This window comes from Trichoplusia ni, chromosome 7 (assembly GCF_003590095.1).
Source record: "Trichoplusia ni isolate ovarian cell line Hi5 chromosome 7, tn1, whole genome shotgun sequence".
NCBI classification, from domain to species: domain Eukaryota; kingdom Metazoa; phylum Arthropoda; class Insecta; order Lepidoptera; family Noctuidae; genus Trichoplusia; species Trichoplusia ni.
In genome coordinates this window covers 9,922,713-9,949,227 of record NC_039484.1, presented here as the reverse complement: position 1 = coordinate 9,949,227, position 26,515 = coordinate 9,922,713, and the positions used below count along the sequence as shown (strand labels likewise).

The following is a 26,515-nucleotide window of genomic DNA, read 5'->3' as shown; positions in this document are numbered from 1 at the left end:
AGATGTCAGTATTTCTTCATATTAGTATCTAAACAAACTTTAAATAGTGAAACTTTTATACAAATCTCTTTGAGCCTTTTACTTGAGCCTATGCAATTACTTACACGTCAGACCACACGTAATTATGCGTAAAAAACTTAACTGGACTTGTTTCGTGGATACAATGTTCATCCCTAGAGATTCAGTGGTGTTGCGACAATGGCGGTGGACGATACCCAGTAAGTCACTTCGTACCATTGCATTTAGATTCTAGAAATTTGAAGAAAGCTTGTTTCTTACTTTCTCCTTTTCAAAACTTTAAAATTTTGACGATTGCGAACCTTGCACGATTTTTTTGATGTTTAAATCTTGTTTTCCCTTCATTTAAAGCTATGCCAATTGAGTTTATTTGAATTATTCGTCCACTTCGGTTATTTTGCTCGCCTGCGTTTCCATTAGGGATGGATGATATTTCCTTTTGATAAATCAGTCTCGCCACACCGTTACATTTGAGTGATGATATCGATGTACCTACTCTATAAAATATATCACGCTAATTTGTCTGCGTCAAGGTCGTCTTTATCAGAATACGAATAAGTCTGAAGCTTTTGGAAAGCGGAAAATCTTTTTCGGAAGAAAAATATAATTTGAATGTGGCCCATTGTAGTGAATCATCAGTCCATATTGCAACGATATCGTTTATAGGTACTGCACTTTGGACGTAATTTCAAACAGACCAGTAAACTTAATACCTCGTGAATCATCGTTGCATTCTGTTATCAAAATGTCGTTTGATCACTATGGCGTGGGATCTATAGGGTTTTAACTGAAATAAATTGTTTGCCAAACCGTTGAGCTCTTCAATGTACAAATTACAATGCTATGTATCAGTTACGTCAACGTAGATCTTGTTTCTGATATTTTTGATGTTGGGCTTTTGGCAAAAGAACTATTTTCCGATTACCTAGCCATGTAAATAGGTACTATGTGTTTTTTTCATCAGAGAGAGACTCTAAATCATGTTCTTGGTTTTATAAATAATCATTTGTGGTCAATATCAAGTTGCATATTGCAGAGTACTTCTATTGACAAAATTATTTTGTAGACACGCATTAAGTACGATAGTAATTAAGAGTTCAACTTAAAACTAATTTCGTGTTCACTTGTGATAACACATCAATTATGACGTATAGGATATATGATTGGCTGATTTGCGGCCGGACGCCACATATAACTGACTTGGTGGCCTGACGTAGGTTGACGAGCCTGGCGTTGGACCGTCACCAGGCGAGTCAGCGTCCGGGAACGTTGGACCGTGTGGTTGATGTTGTGTTCCAGTAGTGCCAGCGGCGCGTCGGACCGAGGCCGGAACCACGATGGGTGTGCCGCACATAACCTCCTTCTGCTGGTGCATGGGCCTCGAGCTCGGCTCCCGATGCATCGGGTTCCTGCATCTGGTAAGTTATACTTGTTATTGTTTTTACTCTTCGCCCTTTATGTTTCATTTTAAGTTTATGTTTCTAAACCGGTGTTTCCATTTGCATTTACCGGTTTGAGAAGCCTCTTAATTGGTGTTAAGGAAAATGAATGTTGTTGTACCCAGAAACCGTAACTATAAATACCCAATTTATTGCTACCGCCAGTCGTCGATAATGCAATTTGAAAATGCTGTTTTAAAACGTAATCTGAACTGGTTTGCACAAGAATGTAAGTGTCTCCAATATATTTCGACTCGCATTGTCAGTAATATTAATAACGTCGCGAGACAATTCGAGTTGGTTTCATTAATATTCGCGACTGTGTTTTGTTTTGGAGCCGCGCGCTGCTCGGAGTTTGGTACCAGCTCATGAATACCTATGTTAATTTAGTTTTTATTACCTAGAATGTGAGTTCCAATGTTTAATGTGGTCAAATTTTGTAGTGTTTCTTGCTATCGATTATTACTGACATTTAATGATTTTTCTATCAGTAAAGTAGTTTCAGAGTATTGAAAGGACGTTTTGAGGTCCACAACAATTTTATTTTCTTTTAAGACCGATTATACTCGACATCGCTTTTTCTACTCTTCCGTTTTTGTGTTTTCATTAGAAAACATTCGAATGTACTCTTTCTTAAATATTTTAATAATTTAAGAACATTTTAAAATCATCTCGCCTATAACACATATCTTCTAGTCTTTTTTACCCCTACTCAGCAGGGCAAAAACTTCAGTTCTCCCACCACCTGTTCGAGTTTTTAAAACGAAGCTTATCACTTTAATAATTTAGTTGTAATTTATTATTCTAGATAGTATCCCTAGTCCTGATGGTGCTATGCTCGGTGTTCGCGGAGAACCTCCGCTCGTACGTGGGCACGGTGGAGGACGCGGGTGACGCGCTGTACTCCACGTGGTACAAGATCGCGGTCAGCGTCGCCGTCGTCACCGTCGTGCATGTGTTGCTCGCGCTCACACTCATCTACTCCGTACATAAGGTGAGAGGCACGCTGCTGGTCTTGTTACTGTTGAGGTCTTTTCCCACTCAGAACGAACAAAAAAATTGTGTCTGGGCTTTTTGCGACCAAAGAGGCCTTTGTTTGAATGTGAAAAGGATATTTATTAATGAAATGTCATTTTCCCTTCGAGTACGCATTTTCTGATGCACTGTCTGAAATTGCTTATTGTTCCTACTGGTTCCTCCTGGTGGTTTGGGGGTAAACAAGCGAGGGATTAAAGAGACAAGCTTACAATTATTATGTCTTGTGTATTATATCGCAAGTTTCAAACTCCCTTTGGACGTACGACCGATCTAAAAATCAGGTTGTGTCAGTTTATACCTTTGAATATACTAAATTAGTAAGTGTTAGTATGTGTATAAAGTTCTGGTCCGTATGGCCCGTAGCGCTGGGTGGCGGGCGTCCGCGCGTGGCTGGTGGTGATGGTCCTGCTGTGGGCGGCGGCGCTGCTGGCGCTGGCGGCGCTGGCGGCGCTGCGCGGGCTGTCCGGCAGCGGCTCCGACATCTTCCTGTCCTTCCTCGAGGGGGTGCTGTTCTTTGGTGAGTCATATCATAAGTCTAGATCTTGACCTAGGTCGGCAAACCTTCTACAGGTTTTCCGAACTACCCCAAGATGCCAAGGCCGAAATGCAATCACTCCCGGATGTTCATCGTGATTTAGACAGCTTCTGTCTGTCTAGTGACTTCAGTGTAGGAATAAGAATTTTCTCTAAGGAAAAATAAGACAGCAACGTTTAAAAGAACCCGAAGAAATCAAAAATATCTGCAGACCATGTGTCTAAATATAAATTGCATAAAACAGTTTCTTAGTCTCGATTTTAAACTGATCAGTCGCTCTAAAGCTTTCTAAACCTGTATTTGTCATCATTAATTATCATCAAATAACATCTTGTCCATGTTACATTTCCAGGCGCGGTAGCGTACTGCATCCTGTGCGTGTACAGCTACTACCTGATGCTGAAGAGCGCCGAGGATATGGAGGGCCCCAAGACCATGTACTAAATAAAGTCAGGACATCAATATAAATGCGGGTACGGAGCTTATGGCGTTTTTCGAATTGTTGTTTTGAGTTTACAGTTGACAGCGCCATCTAGCGACTAGATTGTGAAACAGAATATGAAGGTTTATGTTCACTAGTGCAGGAAATAATTTGGATGGTTTTAACAAGTTGTCTTGGCACGGCAGTCCTGCCCACAGGAAACCACAATAGGATTTGCTAACGTATTTATTATTTTTTAAATATACTATCAGTGGCTATATGGTTTAAGATATGTGCCCATTTCTATGAAAGATTGGATAGTCTTGTCTAAAAGATTCTAAGTAAACTAGTGCCGTGAAGTAAAGCCATCTAGAGATAAGCCCACCTTAATACATACCTCAGAAGCAGTGAGCTTCTATTAGGTCAGTACGTATATTACTAAGACCTTTTTTTAAGATGCATACATTTTTTCAATGGAAAATAAGTAATCATAAAAATGCGTTCGAACGAAATTAATAATTTTCTTACTGCGCTTTTAAAAATACAAACCAGAAGAAATGATTGAAGCTTCATAATTATGTTAAAAGCGCACATTGGCGTTTAATTTAGAATTCACTGTATGAATTTGTTTAAGTAATTATATGTTTAATGTAATGTGTTAAGTGTTGTAGTGTCTAAGTGAACCTGTTGCATATAGAAAAGTTAAGAGGATGCGAGTAAAATAAGTCCTGATTTGTTAATTTATCATTTTCAAATACCACCATATTGTCTTGAAGTAATACTGTTGATGTTGTGGACGCGAGATGGCGCTGTTCGCCGCTTCCACAACAGTTTTTTTTAAACGATCTACTCGGGAATTTAATCCTTGTATTGTGGTTTCACAAGCACAAATACACCCAGACTCAGGACAAGCATTCGTGGATCGCACAGTCGCTTGTCCTAGGCGGGGATCGGACACGAGACACTTTGCGCAGTGGGTTTAGCGTGGTAATCTGAACCACTCTAAAGTAGTGGTAGGATCCTTGTAAATATAATAATCTAAACAAGAAAACATATAACCAGTCTTCTCTTTTCCTCTCGTGTAAAAGGTATTTTCTGTACAGAGTAAAACCAGGTATTGATTGGGGAATTTTCTTCTATTCTTTCTATTCACTTATGTAATAATACAACAATGCATTTAATTATATGCAGCGGGTTTAGGTTAAGTAAACGTAAGCATTTAAATGTTTTGTATTTTAGCGCTGAAATGTTCTACTGTAGTGCCTGCTATATACGCGTATTGTTATGACAATTGTTAGTAAACATCTTGAATATAACGTATATTATATATGATAATCTAAGAAATCAGAAACATGTTGAAAATTGTATTTCTAGTCAAAAAAACAAAATAAGTACACTCGAAAACGTTACCCTCCTTTCGATGCAGTTGGGTAATAAAAGAACAAATGATTTTTTTTATTTTTATATGATTATTCCAACGTCTGTTACGTAAATTTTACAGTAAAGTTAATGAACTTGTGCGATGTATGTTTATAAATATTTTATGATAGTATAACATGTTATTTGAGTATTAAAACGAGTCTCATTGTAATTATTGCCAATTGTAAGCCTTAGACTGTTCGGAAACTCGTCTCAAAACTTTTTGATATTTTTACATTTATTTTTGAGTCTGTGTCGGTTATGCTGTCAAAGATATAGGATGCCAATGGTTTTGTTTCTGATGTGGAGGACAAACTTAGATCTGTCGCCCGAAGTAAGGATGTAACTAGCGCCATCTAGTAGACTATTTAGTTAAATGGGGCAAATACCTCTGAATCATTTCATTAAAGCAAGTTACATTGTGACAGACCTTTCATATATTCCGATGAAGCAGTTAAACCTTACGTACCGACTAACTTTATAGATTTGTAGAAAAATAACCTATAGCATTACCCAACACAGACGAAAAATAATTTTGATTACTTTTACTTAAAATGTAGTTAGTAATGTTAAAATGTGAATTTTAATTCGAATTCGTCTAAAAAGTGTCTTAATGAAAAAGATATTCCTTATAAAGAGTTCTTCCTTATATTGTGAATGTTTCTTCAAAGTGCCAAGAGATGTCGCTAGCTGTAACAAGCTGCGATTATTATGAAACATTTACTTAAAATTATACAGTGATTGTAACAAAAATATTCATGCATGATCAAAGATATTTACACGAAGAAATTATTTAACAAAACTGAATAAATTGATATGATATTGGTGCCTAAATGAATATTTTGTAAGAGACGAAAACACTGCTTACCTATTTGGGGTATAGGTGTGATGTTATGAATACTAATACTTTGATAAACTACTTATTCTTATTAAGTGTATACCTGAGATAGATGTTGAATACTTATATTGAAACAAAGACAGCTGTTTATTGTATTTGCTATTATATGGCTTTGTTTTGCGAAAGATTTGTGTTTTTCTCATTCCTACATCCTACTACGGTACTACATCCGTCAAAATTTCTTAAATATTCAAATGAAGCGTTTTTTAGTGTAATTACTACATAATTGCAGCGTTGGTGACGTTGTCCCTCTACTTGTCCAGTTTACTGAGCTAGCTTTAGCCACACTACGCCAGGTGACAGTGGAAATATAAGGGCAGCGTTCTTCTTGCAGGTGGAATCTCTATAGATAGATATTTAATATTTATTTGTATATCATTATGATAAAACTGATTCTGGGTGGAGTTAAGGTTTAACTCTATTTATCATCGGCCTTATTTTGCAAGCTGACTGCCTCTAGAATAGTCAGAGCCTACCAATCTACACAGCGTAGTGACTTGCCTTGAATCAAGACCAGTATACTTATTGGAATCCAAATTTATTTGGCCTTTAAGAAAGACTTATTTTTGGCGATAACCTCTCACAATACTTACACCTCCAGGGTAATCCAAGATCAAAGGTAAATTAAATAAAACTTCAAAATATAATTTATACATGTTGTATATTCATCGGAACAAATGTAATTACGATGAAGACCCACATTACTTAAGTTGCTTTAGATTTGTTTAATTTCAATAAATATATTACAACTCTATGCATTAGTACAGTAAGGGTACGAACGATAGATTCTAATCATATTTGTAACTTATGACAAAACGTTGCTACAGCCAACGGTGTTGAAACGATGCGTCAATGTGACGCTAGCTCTGGGCCAGTGTTACTATGTCATACCCATCTTATATAGATTTACAACAACCCACCTTATTATCAAAAATTGAATTTTGATTTCAATTTATTTACAAATAATGCAGAAACTTAAATTCGTGTAAGTTTTAATGTATTTTTTTTTTCTTAATATCTGTTGCTTACGGAGGTACCGGGTTTAACATCACCTCTGGTAGTTGTGGCAGTGAGATACCGCTCGAAGCTGTGCAGAACGTAACCATGCTACCACAACTTCAACAGGCTCCAAGAATTGGTGATAGACCACAAGTCTCCAGAACCATAGTTAACATGTTCGTTTAAAAAGTATGCCTATTTAAGGCATCAAAAGATTTGTTTTTATGGTTGTATTCATCAGTGGATATAAAATAGTAACGCCAGCACATGCTCGTCGTTTCATCCCAAGTACTGCATTCCATACAACATCAGATCCAAACGATTCCTTGTCTATCTTAGACCTTACATCAAGATCAATAAGTACAATTTGTCTAAACATGTAATCTTGATTCACTGAAGAAGAAAATAACGAACGCGCACTACACCACAACAAACCCATCGGATTCAACAAAATCATTATAAGATGTTCAGATTTTTTAATACATTTAATCAGAAAAATATTTAAATTACAAAAAATCTTTCAGTTGTTATCCTGTGTGTTCTTATATCTGTCAACTTTTACAATCGCTCGCGAAATTCACTTTAAGTTAATGCTTTAGGAATACAATGGGCCCGTAGTTCGTAGCACGCGTCGCTTTAAATAATATTTAAGTACTAATAAATTTAGTCCAAAGTCTTTACTGGAATGTATTCGATGTTCATTCGATTTAGTAAAGTGAGGAGAGTCCAGCCGTCCGAGTCTGGGTGCCAGAAATAAATAGTGCCAAGAAGTGGTAAGAATCCGTTTTAGTAGATTTCTTCAGATCTGCAGTAGCCGAGGTACTATTGAGATTCGATCATTTGTGTTGGAACTGACTGGACTCTACCCAGGTTAGCGCCAATATTGTGTCACAGAAAGTCAAGGGTTTACAATATTCGTTGTAAGAGTCGTCTACAAGTTAGAGGGCCGCGCGCCGTTATACTGTACACACTCTACACTTAGTCTACGTTAAAATATAGTTAAAATAATTAGGTATACAATACCTGCTGTATTTCGAATAAATAAACAATTTATTAAGAAGTACTTAATTGATTTCTGATTACAACGCGCGGCCGCAATGTAAACAAATAAATAATTTCACTTTTTTCTAAACATATCATAGCCAATATTAAAATAACGACAGTTTGAACTTACGAGACAAGTTATAGTAGCTTTACATTTACAATCTAGTTCGATTTACATAGTCTTTTCCTTGCCTCGAAATCTTACACTACACTGGGCACAATTATATCTAAATAATGTTAAGGAGTCATTATACAATAATTTGAAGTAATGCGAGTTGTACGAACTGATTCAAATAAGTACTCGGATTTAAGTACAATTTTACAAACTATTATTCCTAATAAGTACCTATAAAATAAAATAAAAAATGGAAATGAAATGAATTTTCAAAAATGCTTTGCGAGTTAAAATACATTTCGAGATTTGGGCACACAAGCTTTCTTTTGTTTGGGTTTCACAACCTGTACGTAGTTTTTATATGACCGGTCGTCCAACTCGCATCACCTATTAAATCTAAGCAGGGGAACTTTATACATTGCAAGTCGGGCTACACAGATAAATACTTAACTAAGGTATTGCACGAGACGGGGCTATTAATGTACATAATTACAAAGAGTCGACACACTCCACTCCGCAGTGAACAGAATTCACTTCATACAGCAGCGGCTGACACACGGGGGACACTGGCAGATGACAATATGGTCTCAATGCAGTTCCATCATGTTTATTGCTTAAGAAGGCAAAGATCATTCTTCATATCGTAGCAGTTGAAAGTCAAACGAAGATAAAGGATTTGCTCTCTCATTTGTCAACGCAAAGACAAATAACTCCTGAAACTAGTCTCATATCTTCTTGTATCACGTCTCCGACACTATGTCCCCTGTCGAGCGGCCTCTCGCTCGCACGAGCCCCGCTGCGGCGGCGTGTTCCCGCGCGGTCAGTAGAGGTGCGCCAGGTGATGGTGCGCGGGCGGCGGCGGCTCCGTGCCCACGTCGATGTCGGCGGGACCCTCCTCCTCCGCGCTGCCCGCCCGGCAAGCGCCCGCGCCTCGCACCTGCAACATTACACAGACACAACCTTGAACTAGGGAACATTTTTAGGTTTATCTGGGTAGTTTGTATCGCAGTCCCGTGAGCTCAAGTACTAGGAATTTTTAACGGGACTAGCCCGCCACACATGCCCGTGGTCCTGGCTTACTCCGGTAAGCCAGGATCTACAATGAAACCAACGGAAACCACCGAAGCACTTAAGTTCGGTGTGTCCCAGCGAGTACAATTAGCTGCCTTGGAACCAGGTACTAAGGATGGGTGAAACAATCTGGTGGTACAGCTGGTAAGAACATACCCCTCCTTCCCTTGGACAAAGAAAGTCCATGCGGATTCCCCGGGTAAAAAACGGAACATTTTGCAGGATTAAGGATTTTCGCTCTAAAGGTATTATTCAGAAAAGAAAAACAGAAACATTCAGATGTAAAGCCATTAATTTATACTGTTAATAAGTAACGAAATACAAATATGCTTACACCTAAATTCATCATCAATAAAATACTTAGAAGACCAAGGAACACCCTCGACCAGGTAGGTACTCAGTAACTCCATTATCCGTGTAGTGTTGTCTCACCTGTAGCAGCAGGTTGTTGTTGAGCAGGCGCGCCTGGTGCTCCTGCGCCTTGGCCCGCAGACACGCGATGCTGTTGTTGCGGAAGGCCTCCGCGTCCTCGTACAGCTCGCGGCCCGGCTCCGGCGACGCGCGCCCCTTGGCTGACGACGACGCTGTCGTCGAACTCGCCGGGGAACTCTGCGCCTACATACAACAATATGGATTAGTAATTTTCCTTGAAGAGAGCTACTACTAGTAGTTTGTGATGATGCATTCCGATCCGCACGCATCGGTAAAACTATTCAAATGGATATAATAATTCTGGTTTTATCACCGTTGCTGAATGCTGAAACAAGCTACGAGTTTTTTCTACTATTGCCAATATTGCACGTTCCTTATTTAACAGTTTTTTTTTAAAACGTAAGTAGATAAAACGCATGATTTTTCAAAATGCGCTAGTCCACGTAGATTTCTGAATAACTATCTCGTTGTGCTTAAAACTTAAAACCTTCACTGAGAATTCGTGGTCATTCTGTCTCCATCCTTTTTTACACGGAAAAAGGCTTGCGTTTCGCGTTGGGATAGACTGGTTTTAATATTATACGTAGTGTTAGTGTTATGACTGACCTGCACGTCGTGTGTGTCGTGGTGGTGCGGCGAGGCGGACGTGGCCCGCTCGGGCTCCGCCTCCGAGCCCTCGCGCTCCGAGCCCGACTCCTTCAGGTGGCGCGCCGCCTCGATGGACTTGCGGTGCATGCCTGAACACCAAACACAACCAGTTAGTATAAAGAATAGGAAACTAAACTCTAATACTAGTGGTAAGATACTCGAATACTCGCAAAAAAGGTCATCACTTCTTGAGAGCCCTGGAAGAAAGGATTCATTAAAAAGCTTTGAATCTGCTTTGTATGCAACATCAAGCTGAAAAACAAATCTTGATAATTCACTACGAATCGCTGTTACACTTTTTAATCGGTTAAGTGTAAGAAAGATAAAAGCGGTTTCTGATTGTAAAATCAGATTAAAAAATAAGATATTTTTTTTCATGGGTGTTCAGAAATTAACGATAGACTCTTAATTCTTAAATAGTACGACGAAAGTTTAAAATTCAAAAAGAAGGTGGGAACACAACTTCTGACATCAATATATCGTAGCAAAAAATACACTTATGCAGTCAAGAAACGAAAACATGCTCACGGAAATAAATGCAATTAAGTTTGCTTAAAAACCTTCGCCAAACAAGCCACACCACAGTAACAGTCTTTCAACATTTACGATTATAATGTCTGAACCCTAAGTCTGCAACAAAGTAGTAGTTATGGGTAGTAGTTGTGAGTGAACCCTCACGCCGCCCGCCGCTAGCGCATAACGCATTCGCTGAGAGACGTAAAATGTTAATGAATGATGTGCGGTATGCGCGCCATGATGGATGGCGGCCGGGACGTGGACACGACTTGCTAATATGCCGAGCTGCGCGTTATAAATGACACGGGCGTGAGGGCTACACGACAAGCTACGGATTTGCGTAGACAATCATAAGATAACACTAATGCTACAGAATTGAAATGAATTTTGAGGCAAAAGAAAATAAAATTAAAAATATTTTTACATTTAAAGAACTTGCCGTTATTTTACAAGATACGCCAAACTAAACGTACACGTCCTTCCATAGACATTATAAAGAGTGTAGTTTAATTTATATGTTTACTCCAACCGAGATAAGTATGAAGTAGTTTTGTTTCCTTAAGGGTAATGTTAAGAAAAAAACAATTTCTTGGACATAGCAAGTCTTGGATAGACGAATGTAGGAACCTCAAACACATTGCTCTCATTTGTCACAGAAATTAAACTGGACAAATACTTTAAAATAATTTAATAACGAAAATCATCTTTTGATTGTAGAAACTCCTGAAAGTATCAAGTAGTAGTATGTTTATTGCCAAACAAAATTTATGTTACAAAAACCGATGAGAACTCTATACATTTCACGTTGTTCACTGTTCCTAAAACGTATGAAAGACCATCGTTGCTTGGTCGTACCGATCGTTCAAGTAATAAATTCATCCGTCTGTGATGTACGTGTGGCACATCCCTGGTTTAATATCAGTGCGGGTAGTATTTTTACGAGATCTTTAGTGTCGGTCCGCACTGAATATCTAATCACGCCAGGATACTCCCGCCACCGCAGCGTCAGAGCTGCCTGCTCTACTACATTCCCCGGAGAACACGCACTTGTTGTTTGAAATACTTCAACGTGCTTTATATTAAACTGAGTTATGAGCGAGAGCGCCGTCATGCGCCACTCACTCCCATCTTACATATTTTTCTCGAGTTATGATGTGTCTGTTGGATCATGCTGAATTATTTAATTATTTCATCTTGTGCACGACGTATAAAATCTTGCTTAAGGGCTTACAGAACGCGATTTACTGTATAATTTCATCGTTTATATTTGTATGTTTGAGTATTTAAAATGAAACAACACGCGTATCGTCAAGATTAAAAATTTCGAAACCAGATAAACGCATTTCTTGGCTTTTGTTTAAATGTGCGTCTTCGTATTAACGCGAACGCGAAATGCCATTTGTAGATACCACGAAGTAACAGAATTCTATCTTATACATATACTCGTATCATATTCCTGATTGACGAAGTCAAAAAATTTGCTGTGTTGTTTGACAATAGGAAGGGCTATTATCAAATGGAACTACAATTAAACAAACACTTAAACTTTTCCTTTTAGTCTTTAATTCAATCTGTTCCTGTTTTCCAGATGAAAAGTATAAACTGCATTTCATCAACAGTATGCGGAAACTAAGAAATGATAATACTTCCCTCGCTACTCTTATCTAGCTGTGAGGGAAATAAGCAGTTAACCTATTTCTTTTCCTTTGGCTTTATTTCAGCTGCAACACTGTGGACCTGCAGACGTTACGGAGATGTCTCGTGTCACAGGGATGCTACTCGCGGCACTATCTTTGCATTATACATGATTACTTTGGAAAGGGAAAGATGGTAGTGCTGATTTACGTCGTTTCGAATGATAATTGACGCATGGTTTAGTTTTAATACGTTATAGGAGTTAAATGGTGATAATGTTTGCTGCCACTGCTAAATTTTTGAAATATTAAAAGTATACTACACAGTTGTTGTTATTCTCGCCCATAAGACCAGGTTTCTATAGATACATGTAAAATTAAAAAAATACGTTCAACGATAATTTGTCAATGTTAATTGAAAAGTTAAGTTATAGGTAAATGACTATCTACGAGGTAACAAACCTAACTATACGTATACTATTACGTAAATAAAAATGAGTTATTTTAATTTCAGCATTCACACAAGCAACGAATTAAACAAAATATGATCTAACTAGCTGTTGCCCGCGACTTCGTCCGCGTGGTTAGAAGATATAACTTACAATTTATACCTGCCTTTTATCTATCTATCTGCCTTCTATCTATCTTGTAGGATTCAGTCAGCGTTTGCAATGTAAGCGCAAAAAATGTGTTTTTTTACGACCTCACATTAGAAACCTCAAAAATTGTAGCCTATGTGTTATTCTGATGTATAAGCTATATTGTGGTAAAGTTTCATTCAAATCCATTCAGTAGTTTTTACGTGAAAGAGTAACAAACATCCATACATCCATACTTATAAATTTCGCCTTTATAATAGTAGTAGGATTCTTGGTCAAACGAGCCGGTTTGCATTACAATTTCTCTCTCCTATTACCAAATCACTATTTTCTTCCGTACACGATTACAGAAAATTAAATAGCACAGCAGCCACTATTCCTTTTTCCCATAAGAATATAGTTCGAGTACTTTAATAAAAAGTATCATACAATAACCACAAAGCCCGCAAGTAGTTGCTAACCCCAATCAATCAAGTCGGTAACAAAGTTAACTGGGCATTAGCGGGCTCCGATACTGTGTGATTTGTGTGCCATTAACACAAGTTTGTCCATTAGCACCGCAGCTCGCACCTCCCGCTCCGCTGTAAATCCACTTGATTTAGAACTGAGAGCTTTGTTCACACCCACCTACATACGAAGATTAATTAAGAATACGTGCAGATATAAGGCGCTTTGGTCTAGTTCCTTACTAACTACCTACCTGGCGGTCTAACTGACTACCTGCTAGATAATGCTGGTGATTGTTGCTACTGGTGATTTTTCTATAAATACCATTGGTTTTCTAGAAATTGATATAACATAATGTAGTCAGAACAGATTAATTTCCCTGATGTTTTGTTATTTTCTTCATCTGAGCTAACAATCACGGTTAAATAAACGATGACTATCTACGTATACAATTTGTAAATTGAACAAATTGTATTTTCGGAAATCTACGATTTATTTTAGTAAGCATAATAGCGTTCTTTCACGATATAATTAATCATAATATTATTTAATGGTTATTATTGCTTAAAATGTTATGTGATTTAATATAAAGAGAATACCAATATATCGAGTACAAAACTTCGTGAGCGAAATGTACGCTACGAGAATGAGGTAATATCATAATAATTAATTACCTTTGCTACTTTTACCTTGACTATAACTAGCCTGTCACTGTCTCGTTTTGATCTATTATGCATTTCTATTCTGCTCCATTATGATGAATACTTTTGAACTATAGTTAAAATGCAACGTCTAGTGCCTATCTGAGTGTCTATCGCTCGGGATCTCTAAGAGCCTAATAAAACTCTTTCGGCTTCCGAGTGCTGATGCACTCAATATTACTTCAAAGATGACTTATTTAAATCTCGAGGCATCAAAGTGAAAGCCACTCGGCTCCCGTCGCAGGTTACCTCACATCATCTATATTGTGTCTCTAGTGTCTGCGAGGTTTAGAGTAGATAATTCAATGGCAGATGCTTTCCTTTTGTGGCGATACTTTTCACTTTAGATAATGGTTCAGTGTGGTCTGCGGCGAGATGAAAGCGCCAGACACAAAGCAAGTGGGTAATAGGCAGATAATTCAGTAACGTGCTCTCTGCGCGCATTACTATCCATTTGTCAATGTTGCCACTCGAAGGGAAGCTTTGTCACAAGTTTTATTTGAATTTTAAATCGCAGTCTTTATTAGAGAGTGTTTTTATTATTTGTGTTTGTTTTTTAAGTTTACTTCGTATTTAAAGATTTGTTGTTTATCCATAATGAGTTACCATGGAAGTATTTTGACCCAATAATGTCAATTACTTTCACTCCGCTGGGTGAAGCTTCGGTTATTGATGTTACAATAATACAAAAATCATAATTAATTTTCTTTAATTATCAACCAAATCTAGACATTTTAAAATATTCGTCACTAATGTTTCATGAATGGTGAATTAAATGATTGAGATAATGATTTTTACTTTAAAGAAATTGCTTTCGTTTCGTAATTTTTTGAGTTTAATTATGTTTAATGAGATAATGACTACATTATTAACTAAGCAGCCCCGTGGCTGAGGCAGAACAGCTATATCGTGAACAACAACAATAGTCCCTCGAGGCAGTGGCCACAAAACGCCCTCATTACAAATACCTAAATAAACCACGTAAATACAGTCAGGTAGAAAAACACCGCCCGAGTACAGTTAAGTACATAATTAATATGTAAGCCCGGTGGCAACCCTTAAATCAACGTTAATCAAGGCTTAGACAATACGGCCGCCATCTTGCCCGCCCTCCCCCCCGCGGCCCGCGCGCCGCCCCGCCTCCCCCTGCCCCCGCCTCGCACCCGCGCTCCCCCCACGGGAGGCCCCCACTCACCGACGCAGGCTTTAGGGGAGAAGTTAGGCTTTATTAATTCATATCTCTAGATCTCGTTTCAGTTTTTGTGTAACGTCTTTATTATTCAAATTATCGTGTTTATTTGTACGACCGCTCGGTCTTTATATAAGGCTTTTGATTACTGTACATGACTAATCCTGCCTACCTATTTAAAATATCGTCTTGGTTATTTTTCTACAATACGTAGACCCATCGTAGCACAGTGCTACGAATGCTACGAACTGTCTACGCTCAATTATCAAGTTGTTATGATTGTGAATATCTGTTATTTGTCTCAGTTGATCACCTCCTTATAATATTTTTTTTGTTAGATTTCTTTTTTATATTTGTTATAGTTTTTACTGATATAACTTAGAAAACTGCAACATTTTTTTTTAATAATAAAGACATCGTTTTTAATCAACATCATTTTTATGAGTTCCAAACGAAAATATTGTCCAAAGCCCGCCAGTGGCTTATCCCACAAATTAGTCTGGATCCTTTCGTACAAATAACAAACTAACAGCTCTACACAGACAAACGCTCCTTTACCGTCTCCACTGAAACAAATAAAACCTCCTCATAAGCTGTCAACGGATTCTTGTTTTCATACAAAACACTATTTTATTTAAAAAGCTTTAGCACTCTTATTTCTGTAGCGCAGAGTCTAAAATAGCGTGTATTGTCGGTATTGTTATTGTTGCCTTCAGTAGAAGCCTTTCCGCAGTGAAAAATGAACATCTCTTGTTGTTGGGATTAAAAATTATACGTCGCTTTGTTTTGGCAGCGCCGTCGCTCCGGCCGGAGCGCGGCGCGACGCGGGCGAGGCGCGGGCGCGGCGCGGGCGAGGCGCGGGCGCGGCGCTCGCCTCGTGAAGACATTTTGTTTTTGTTCTACCTTTGACAGTTTAGATTAGTTTGGGAATAAAACTGTGAGCGAGTTGCGACCTCAATACAAAGTGCTCGTAGTTGTGCAGCGCTCCGTAGCGAGAGTGCTGACACAAGGCTTCAAGTAATGTTCTGATGGCGAGACATCGTGTCTACTTATAACTCATAGAGTCTTCTTTTGAAAGTTCCGATGAAATGTGTTTTTAATATAAAATCAGTATTTGTAAATGGCCTCGCGAAGACTGATAAAAGTCGCCCGAATTTATGTAAATAAGATATCTCTTTAATGAGTTTAAGTTCTGTGACTCAAATCACTGTTAAAAAATTACAATCGATGAGTATGTTGTCAATGTTAACGCTTGTAAATGTGTAAATTCTTTATTTGGGCGACACTATTGTCGTCGGCTAGTGTTCCATTTGTTTTAAAAACATTCTAATGTGATTAAATTCAGGCGACATTATACAAGTCTAGTTCTAGACAGACTGATCAGTTTGATTTCCATTTCAATATGAGTTGTTGTGATCATGTGTTGAAGTCATTCCGGTTCAGTGAATATTATCTTATCATCATGTATTTATGTATAGAGTCCTTTATGATGTTACAAATGAATGTCTGATTATAAATATTGTATAGACAAACTCGTGGCATGCAGTACATAACAATATCGAAATAAAAGCAAGGACGATACTTTGATTGCATACATTGTTATTATTACATAATTAGTCTATAACAGTTACAGCGTAAGAGTTATGTATCTTTAAATTACCCAATTTAGAAATACTAATAAACTTGTTGAAGTAACCTAATAGGACTAATCAAATCATGTTTGTGATTTACAGCAATTGTTGAAGATCCGTAAATTATCCCCGGCACTAAGTAAGTCATACAGCTAATAATAAGCTTAAACATGTACCACATGCAGTCTTATGTCTGATAAACACATTTGTTTCGTGAGGCAAGTCTATTGAGGTTTAAATCGTTGTCGGAGGAATGAACTTAAAATGCAACCTAATGAAATTCCGTGACAATTTTGTTCAAGATGCGAGGCTAATTACTTGTTGTGTGCAGACAACAGAGGCTTGTACACGTTTGTGTGTTAGTATGTTTGTGTGACTCACCGGGGCTCGGTGGTCGGGGCGAGGCGGGGGCGGCTCGCCGCTACGGGCGCCCCCCGTCCGCCACTGCTCTCGTCTCTTGAACAAAATCATCACGGTAAGAAACTGTCCAAGTCTCATGCTCATAGGCGAGGCATTCTATCTGTGGCTGAATGACCACAATATGGTGTATTCACCAAGGAGTATTGAATCAAGAGGTATGTCACGTGATCATGTTTCTTATTAAGTCATCAAGAGTTCTTTGAGCATCGGTTCGCTTTCTTTAATATCTAAGAACTTACCTTTAAGAGAGAGCTAGTTGTTTCGACGACGCTCTCTCAGTGGATCCTTTACTACTTAATAAACTAACTACAACCACTTATCTACTTAAATTACTAAGTTAAAATGTACAATTTTAAATGATTTATAAAAAAATCATTGAAAATGTTACCTGATTGCTTTAAAATGTACATAAAAAATGCTAATAATTTATATTTCTAATATATTTAAAATTGTACATTTTAACAAACAGTGTAATAGTGTACCTAATCAGTAACCTAGGCTTCAAAATATGATAGAAAAGTTGAACCTGATTTTGTGCAGAATATTCTAATTAAAACTTAAGCTTGAGACTTATATTTTTGTTCCTTGTCCCCAGACACACAAGGACAAATCTAAGTCCGGAAATAGGTCCGCTCAAAATTATCATTCAGCAGTGTAATACTGATACTAAGATTCATAATAATTTTCAGTCATATTTTCTTTTGATAGTGACTGCCAAATGAAGTCATTATACCTTTTGTACGTCACGCCACAGATTCGAACGTAGCTTTCGATTTTAGACAAGATAATTGTTATATTCTTCACTTTATTGACACATGTGTGTGTCTCTGTATATGGTTATATGCTTATTATGCTTCACTCTTTTGAAACTAGGGGTATTAAATAGTTGACTTTTGTATAAACTTCTTGCAATGCCTTCTTTCTCTACTAGTCAGTCAATAGTGCATCATTCATTCATTCATTAATCAGAGCTACTATATGTGTGCACGTGCGTGTAATGTATCGTATATGTAAGTGACATAAATCAGTCTCACCGAACTCACCGAGTAGCCAGGGCGCGACCGAGTCGTTCTCCTTGGCGCTGTTGAGGATGGTCTCGGGCAGCGGCAGCGAGTGGCGCACCATGGCTCCGTACAGCCCGTACTCCGCCATGATGGTGGACCGGCCCCAGCACTTCTCTGTCTTGCGCCACTTCGCGCGACGGTTTTGGAACCACACCTGAGTGTAACGAATGTTTTGTTAGAAATAATAAATTTATTTTGGTATAAATATGTGAGGTAAGTTTTGTTAGAGGTGAGGTGATGCCTTGGACATTATGGTCAGGGTCCGAAAATACATCTGTGATAATCAGGCGTATTGGATGTGTCTATGCAACTAGCCTGAGTAAAGACAGTTATTGCTTTATTAAGCAGGTGCAAATGATGATTCTCGAGAATATGATAAGAAATGTTACTCAGTATAATTTCTCAGTATTTATTAATCAGTATATTTTGAATGATTTCCATTATCATTGATCATCAGTTCTTCTTTTCCTTTCCAGCGTAAAATAGCAAATAGTTTATTCTTCTTAACTAAGTTACTAAAGGGTAACCATATTAATTATACGACTAATCTTTCATTATACAGAGGGTGATTGAAAGTTTACATTGATCAAACATTAGGTAGTTTCAGGTAGGTACTAGCAACTAGATCCGGTAACTTAAATATTCGCCAGCTGTATGTAACAAAGACTTGAATTCTAATTAGAGTAGGCGATCGGATGGTACCATTAGAGCGGTGTAACAGAGGCTCCCTCTGGCGGCGAGATAACTAAGCATGGAAAACAAACCAATTATCGGGAACAAAACGCAACTAAATTAAATTTTCAAATTCGCTGCCGGAGCGCGGCCGCTGTTTGTACACACGGGCAGGGCTGCCACGCTGTGGGTTACTGAGAACATTGTGTAATTGTGACACAATATAATAAATATAATTCAGATTTATTTATGTATGCATACAGCATAAGGTTAGTGTTTAATAGTAGTAGATATGCAAATGTTACGTTATGGATTTTACTGGTAAGGAAGTTAATTTAAAAAAAAATCAGCTATCAGTGTTCTTCAGTCAGCACTTCAACTACAAATCTTACAAAAGTTAATGAGTTACAAAGATAATAGCAAGAAGAAGAAAAATAGGTACAGTGTTTCAAGTTATTGTAGTGATTGCAAGACAGTGTGGCAGCCCTGCGCGCCCGGGCACGACCGCACCGCGTCGCCGCCGTGCAAAACGGTTAATTTCTAATTAAATTTGTTAATTAAACCCGATAGCGGCACACTCCGCACAAATTAATACCCGCCTGTATTATATTACTATGAGCACTGTCTTCCTATGTACGGCTCTTACATGAATTATGTAGAGCCGGCTTATAGCGGGCATTGGGAATCTGATGCTTATGTAATCTGCTATTCAATGGAGTCTGAATCAGCCTGCTACTGTAACATATAATCTCAGAGGCTTATCATGCAGAGAGGGATCTGTTTTAATATGACCAAGACTACGGTTTTGAATGTTGTAGACTTGTATGGTGCCTATGATGATCATCAGTAATGAAACAACGTTATTTTACGTGTATTAAACTTTTTTACGTGTATTATAAATCGAAAAAGGTATTGTTTTGCTGCTCTGAAAATAAAATATAACGTTTTCAAATTAGATTACTTTTACTTTTATATTTTTCTATAATTAATCGCATACGAAGGGAATGGTCCGTTCCCTGGTTTCGCTCCATAACGTTAATAATAAAGATGAGCGGATTTCACGTCGCGCAGTAATCACCGATTAACTTCTAGGAAAAGATTTACGTTTGTCTACCGAGGATAAATGAAGTGAGCCTTCTTTATTTCTCATAGATACTGATTTAATGAAACTCATGCAAAGCATTTGAGTCTTCACACTTTCAGTTAAATATTTTTTGCTCACCACATGTAATACATACATCCACCAGGAAAATGACATTTCGATAACGGTTTACGTCAAGAAAATCTTTTAAATGTATAAATTAAAGTTCTTCATCACGTGATTAATAGAAAGGTAATGTTATTTTTATACATTTGAGTGTTTTCCACTAATATTAACTATTGTAGAGATGTCACTCGGCTAAAGGGGCCGGTTGTCATTTGTTGGAAAGTACCATTTACATACAATTTATTTCACACACAAATCACCTCTATTATGAGCCCACAAGAGAGGTTAGAAGTCAGTGATAAACAGTTGATTAATTCCGTTCAAGTATTTGTTTGAATGCAGACTATTAGGAGTTATGTGACAGGCGTCACTTCATTGATGTCACGTTAAGTGAGATGCTTCAAAAGTCACCGTTTTCACGAGTTTTCTCTCACATCAAGAGACAATGTGTGGTGATCATCAAGCGATTCATCGTTTAGGTGATACCACGACAAGTGATATCGAGGTTATTTAAAACACTCAGGGTACGATGATGAACTGTTCAACTGTACCTGTAGAGCATGACTCGAAGTTACAAGCCAGACAAATAAATTATTCATCATCTTATTGTGAAGAATAGATGCATAAATCTACAATCTGCAGTTTCTTAGACCAGTGATTTCCACGAAAATTACCGTCCGTAGTGTTACCAAATGAAAATATCAAACGGAAGAATAATAAGCCACATTTCTAGTAGAGCCACCGAAACATTTGTACTTCACATCTAAATTCATCAACGGACGGTTCCCATCTCAAAGAGCTGCTTGGCGGCCGGAGTACGAGCTCAGCATGATTATGGTAATACCACCCAAAATGGTGGGATGTGCGGCGTGTGGGCGCCACACCACCGTACTGTCTGCAGTGCAACGCATGTGTAGTTCCGTCTCTAGGTTTGTTCGTCTAATAGTTTAAAGTTTTAGTTAATTACTTATTACGGTAAGACGATAAGTAAAATGTGAGGTCGATGATACTAGTTATTGTAATGTCGTTTCTGTAGAAAAATACGAAAAGTGTTATCCCAGTGCTAGAGAATCTGGTACACATTTCACGTAAAAGTGAGACGCAACTCCACACATAAAAGTGACATTCTTTTCAGATTTTTTTTTACACTCATCTAAAACACTTTTGTCCACTAATGTACATATGCTTATAACCTGTTGACCGATTCTGCTATTTTTAATCGCCGATAAATTAATGGAAATAACACTACATTTACAAATATTCCTATTCCTTTAAGAATTTAACCTAAACACTAATATAGTAACTTATTGTATACACCGTGAGTGTTCCGCCTCGTACTGAATTTCCAATAATTGCTTTGGAAAAATACTTAGAGTCATACGAATTAATACAATTTCCATTCATTCATCGGCCATTGTAAACAGCAGAATTGGTGCCCTGATGTAAATGGTAACGGTGAAACTAGTTATATGAAGTTAGTGCTGGTGGGTTGCGTGTTGGTCGGCGGGACGGTATTGATTGGCCGGCGCGCGGCCTGACTGACTAATTGCTGGCGATCAGCGCGCCGCACTGGCCACGACTGTGTGGAGCCCGCGGATATCTGACTTATTGGAGGGATTCATAAATCGTTACGTATTTGTAGAAAAACCATAAAAGCGATTTAACCTTTAGTGTGTATTACTACTACTATTGCATGAATTGAAAATTGGCGATTTAGACTTATCACTTTCATTTTGATTTATACCATCACTGACACTTGTAGAAGTGCAACTTATCCAGTGGCGGTAGCCTTTGCAGCCATTTGCAACATCGACTTAAATATAAGTTAAATTGAAAATCATGAAGAAATATTAAAACAAATACGAAAACTCCAACAATAAACTAGTCATTTGCCTAGCATTTCATACCTAGTTCTAACACACACAATAAGTGCCATAAATTATGCTCCGTTCCATAAACGTTGGAGTTAATATTGATTGCCGAGCAACTGACAACTAATTGTTTTCACATTGGATTTTCGACGTGGTCTCTGTAGTTACTGGACTTATTATCAAGACTTAACAGTTGTTTATAGTCAATGTTTATAAGCCATTATGTCAAATATCATAAATACAAACATTAGTGTAAATGATATCAGAAGTTAAAGATACTATTTTAATCTTGTTTAGTAACCCATAACAAACGAGTCATAATACCAAGACATCTATCATTATAATCTGAAGAATATTAAACCAAATGAGTCACAGAAAACAATATACGATTTCTACTAGAGATAATAGCAACTGTCTGTCATCGATGACAAATGCTTTTAAAATTTGGGGAACACATTCTCTGCCGTCACACGGTGATTTAGGTTTAGTCGGTTAGAGTCTGAGACTGAGGGAGCGGGTGTTCATGATGATTCCCATTCTTTACAGAGAAAAAAGGCCGCTCTACCCCAGATTTTAAACATCAGTCTAGCTTCCATCACAGCTAGTCTTACTTGGAATGGAGGTGGTGACAGCTTCCAAGACTGATTCAATATTATTGCTATTCTATTACAATGTAGCTGCATGAATTGATTGATACCAATTAGATAACAGAATGAGTTCTCTAAGCCCGAGTAAGCCTGGCTTGTGTGGTCATTACGCGGTGATTCGCAGACAATTACCAGCGCAGCCCGCGGCGGGGCGCACAGGTTGGCTTATTGGCCCCGGAGCCTGGCTTACTGTGATAAGCACGACTTGCCTCGAGGACACGCTGGCAAGACCTGTTGACCGGGGGGACTAGTGACGTGACTATCGATGGAAGGCGGAACAGCGAGCGGCGAAGATGCAGTGATAAATAATTTTGGAAATGGAATTTGTTCAATTAAGGACTTAAGTTTTCATACACTGCTACGAAATGGTAATTCAAGATGTAGGCTGTAATTGAATGTTCCTTTACTTGCTTTTGCTAGTTTTAAACCATTTTTAGGTTATAATCTACTTCTGACTTAATTCAACAACGGCTCTACATATTGATAGTAATAGATTAAATCTCTCAGTCAGGTAGACACACGAACAAAGCATTCAGCACTATTTAATTAATTCGGGCGGCGGCGCGCATACCGACGGATCTCCGAATTTACTAATTAACATACGCTCACAAAGGTTCAGTATAATTGTTAATTTGGCAGCACATTCGCGCCCTTTAATGATGCGTAACGTTTGTGCGGGGAATTGCTCGCTCCGACAATTTATTACTCGTATGTGGCAGCCGCCAGCCTTGCCTGACCTGCTCCCCTCCGCGCGACGCGAACCAGCCCGGACCCCGCAGCGGGCTGTAGACTGCGGGCGAGGGTCTGGGTGCTCTGGTCGCATTTAGGGTAGTATTTGTAATGTTGCTTGTGAAACAATTTGTCGGGCGTCTGTGTGATTGCGTAGGCTCGTATGTTTTGAGTGCTACTTTCACGTTTGGAAACTAATTTTAAAATTACAGTTTTGTGTTAACTTCAGCTGGTAATTTCGTTTGTTTGTAACGTTTACACTTTGTGAGTAATTACCAGCATTCACTTGGGATGTGAAAGGTTTTAGGGTTAGCAATGTACTTGTTAAATTATGCCTTCACTACGACCCTAATTAATTTTATTATTTCCCTTTAGGAGTTAAACATTTTGTTAACAAGTATGATTTTATTTCGGTCCTTTGAGTTCTATTTACCTCACTACCATGAACCTAAGTTTTTAATATTATTATGGCTAACGTAATTTACTAAATTAGCCAAAATAAGAGAAAACTATGACTAAGCATCAATAGCATAATATAATAACTTATTAAACTCAATAACATCCCTAAGAACACGCATTACTAGTCCTGGCGGTCACCGAACACTTGAGATAATTATCGGCAAGCTGTTGTACTAGAGTCCTGCAGCCCCCGCGTCAGTGTGCGCTAATCCTTTGTAACAAGTGGATGAAGGGGATAACGCGTGTTCGGCAAGTGAGCGCCGGCCCTTAGGGAGCGGCCGCACATTTGTCACATTAACACATTTATTGTAAACAGCTTCGGCTGATTAAACGGTTGCTTGTGTTTTATTATTATTAGGGTTGAAAGGATTTTAAAGATTTGCTTGTAAAGTTAAGGTGTTGTGACGTTAAATAGTTTTTGGTGTCTTCTTGGAATTAAGAAGCGATTGGTATACACAGACATTCGTTATTCAATCGCCTCACCAACGAGGTTGTATTTCGCTAATACGCTACCAGACAGCTAAACAATGCGCAGACTTGTGTAAGGCGTCTCTTGGTTCTCGGCGGCGATGACGCGGCAGCCGCTGTCATTAACAGAGAGAACCCGTTCGCGAACCACTGACAGTTTAAATAAAGCAAGTGAGCCTCACAAAGGCCTTCTTATTTACGTACTGCATAATTTCATTTCTTTGGTCGTGTTTGAATGGAGCCCGGGAGCGCGAGGGCCGCGGGGGTGCGAGCGGGCGGGGGGGGCGTGCCGACCAATCACGTGCAGGCGCGGGCTAAATGGAGTTGCGATTGCGAGTCTGTTCCCAATTTGGCGGCAATTTGCGCCACAATGACGTCACTCTGTTGTCGCCGACTCGCCTTAACAGGTTATTATTCAATTTGGGGTGCGTCCGACACATTTTGATTAGTCAATAAGTTAATACGCGGTTAGCTGCGACACTTTCACAGCTTGGCTTTCATTTATAATTGGGTTGTATCTGGAGTTACGCCTACCACTGATTGGGTTGTATCCGGCTGTGATCACCACTCACTTAGCGACAAACATACTCATTATGCGTGGCAGGTTTTTCAGAACTATAAATTGTATGTGTCTAGTTTACTCAAGCATAAAGCTAGCTGGATACCAGTGGGATTTGTGTCGTTCTTCTATAAGATAAGAAAAACCCTACTTTATGCTAATAATGACCAGCTATTCCCGGTCATTTTATCACTCTTAAGAAGCCTTTTCAAAGTGTCCCATCGCAATAAATATAAATAATACAAAGACTCAGTCCGTGGGTTTTTTTATGTAATATTTCAACCAAATTTGTTTTTTGCGAATTTACGGCAGGAGTTTTAAATATCTGGAAATTGTCGCTCACTTTGTAAAAAATCTAGGCAGCTAGCATAGATTTTTAGAAACGTGGTATAAAATAAAAATATCAATAATCCAAAGATATGATATGCCCATGGAATCTTATGAGTATTGTTATTGTCATGCCAAGTTTCTCATTATTTAAGAATATGATGTGCAGTCGATACAATCCAAACATCTCTACATTAACTAAGTTATAAGTGACTGGTTCAGTAATAAAATCAATACTCCCGGTCATACTTCATGAGCGAGTTTGACTGCGATGTTCCCTCGCATTGTCCTTAATGTACTGGCTAGCCATTAACTTATCAGAAGACACCTTTCCCAGCTACTTTAATTTCATATCGCAACACAGCATAAGTGTGGACTCTACATTTGATGAAGTCTGATTGATTTCATATTTTTTTTGCTAAATTTAATAACCTTACATTCTAAAATAGATTCTACTTAAGCAGTCTGCGCTAACAACGTAATAAGCTGGAGTCTCCTCGTATTATTATATCAATGTTAACTCCGCCAGCTTTCAATAAAAAAGTAAACGTCGAAACACGAAACGTCGTTAATTTGACATGATTGGGAGGAAACGGAAGCCACTGAAGCGTAGTAATAAGGTTCTAATACGTTGTTAGATGTAGCAAGTCATGACCAACAATAGTGGATAATAATAACATAATCATATGAAAATATAACGCGGGGGAGCGGGGCGGGGTGGGGGGGGGGGTGAGTAAACAACGCGTCAGCACCGCGAGCCTGTCGCGGGCAAATTATATGCTGCCTTAGGAGTCATGTTAAGGTACGAGCGACGCGCGGGCGCAGCACACTCACACAACAGTACTACATCAAAGTTTCATAAACCAATTGGCACAGATTATCGATCGCAAATAATGATTGATCCAAATCTGAGCTTTACTCCGCATAACGTTAAAGGCATCTCTTAAAGTAATTAAGATTATTCATCTGATTATTGATATCTACCATATGATTAAAGATGTAAGTTGTCTAAATTTAATTTGCAAAAACCATTTAAAGTTAAATCGATTATACAACGGAATCGATCATCAAGTATAGAAAGTATGCAGCACGCTTGTGCCCGCGGATTGCCCCGACAGCTGCGCTAACTAGGCAACTAGCGGCCGTGAATAAGCGATTTCGGGCAATTGGCGCAGTGACCGGCCGCCGCCCAGCCCGGCCCGGCCCGGATAAACAGATAATTTGCTGCGCGACATAATTACACTGACTATTTGACTGTTACATCCATCACACGAGAGAATACGGAAATTTACATTCAT

The 26,515-nt window shown here is 38.4% G+C and overlaps 2 protein-coding genes across 4 annotated transcripts in view; one reads left to right on the top strand and one right to left on the bottom strand.

Annotated features, from left to right (window-relative positions):
- The first annotated feature begins 1,339 nt into the window (after positions 1–1,339).
- On the top strand, positions 1,340–5,893 carry LOC113495536. Its single transcript, XM_026874291.1, has 4 exons — positions 1,340–1,436; positions 2,266–2,451; positions 2,859–3,012; positions 3,383–5,893. The coding sequence occupies exons 1-4, from the start codon at positions 1,356–1,358 to the stop codon at positions 3,472–3,474; spliced, it is 513 nt and encodes a 170-aa protein (XP_026730092.1). The 5' UTR covers positions 1,340–1,355; the 3' UTR covers positions 3,475–5,893.
- Positions 5,894–8,661: 2,768 nt separating this feature from the next.
- LOC113495535 (visual system homeobox 2-like) overlaps positions 8,662–26,515 on the bottom strand; it is a 72,577-nt gene continuing 54,723 nt past the window's right edge. For 2 of the 3 annotated variants that reach the window (XM_026874288.1, XM_026874290.1), the window contains 4 exons: positions 18,249–18,432; positions 10,036–10,166; positions 9,430–9,612; positions 8,662–8,863 (listed from right to left, as the gene is read on the bottom strand). In XM_026874288.1, coding sequence (XP_026730089.1) covers positions 8,747–8,863; positions 9,430–9,612; positions 10,036–10,166; positions 18,249–18,432 — 615 coding nt within the window. In that variant the 3' untranslated portion in view covers positions 8,662–8,746. The remainder of the gene's footprint in view (positions 8,864–9,429; positions 9,613–10,035; positions 10,167–18,248; positions 18,433–26,515) is intronic. The other variant, XM_026874289.1, reaches the window with a different exon arrangement.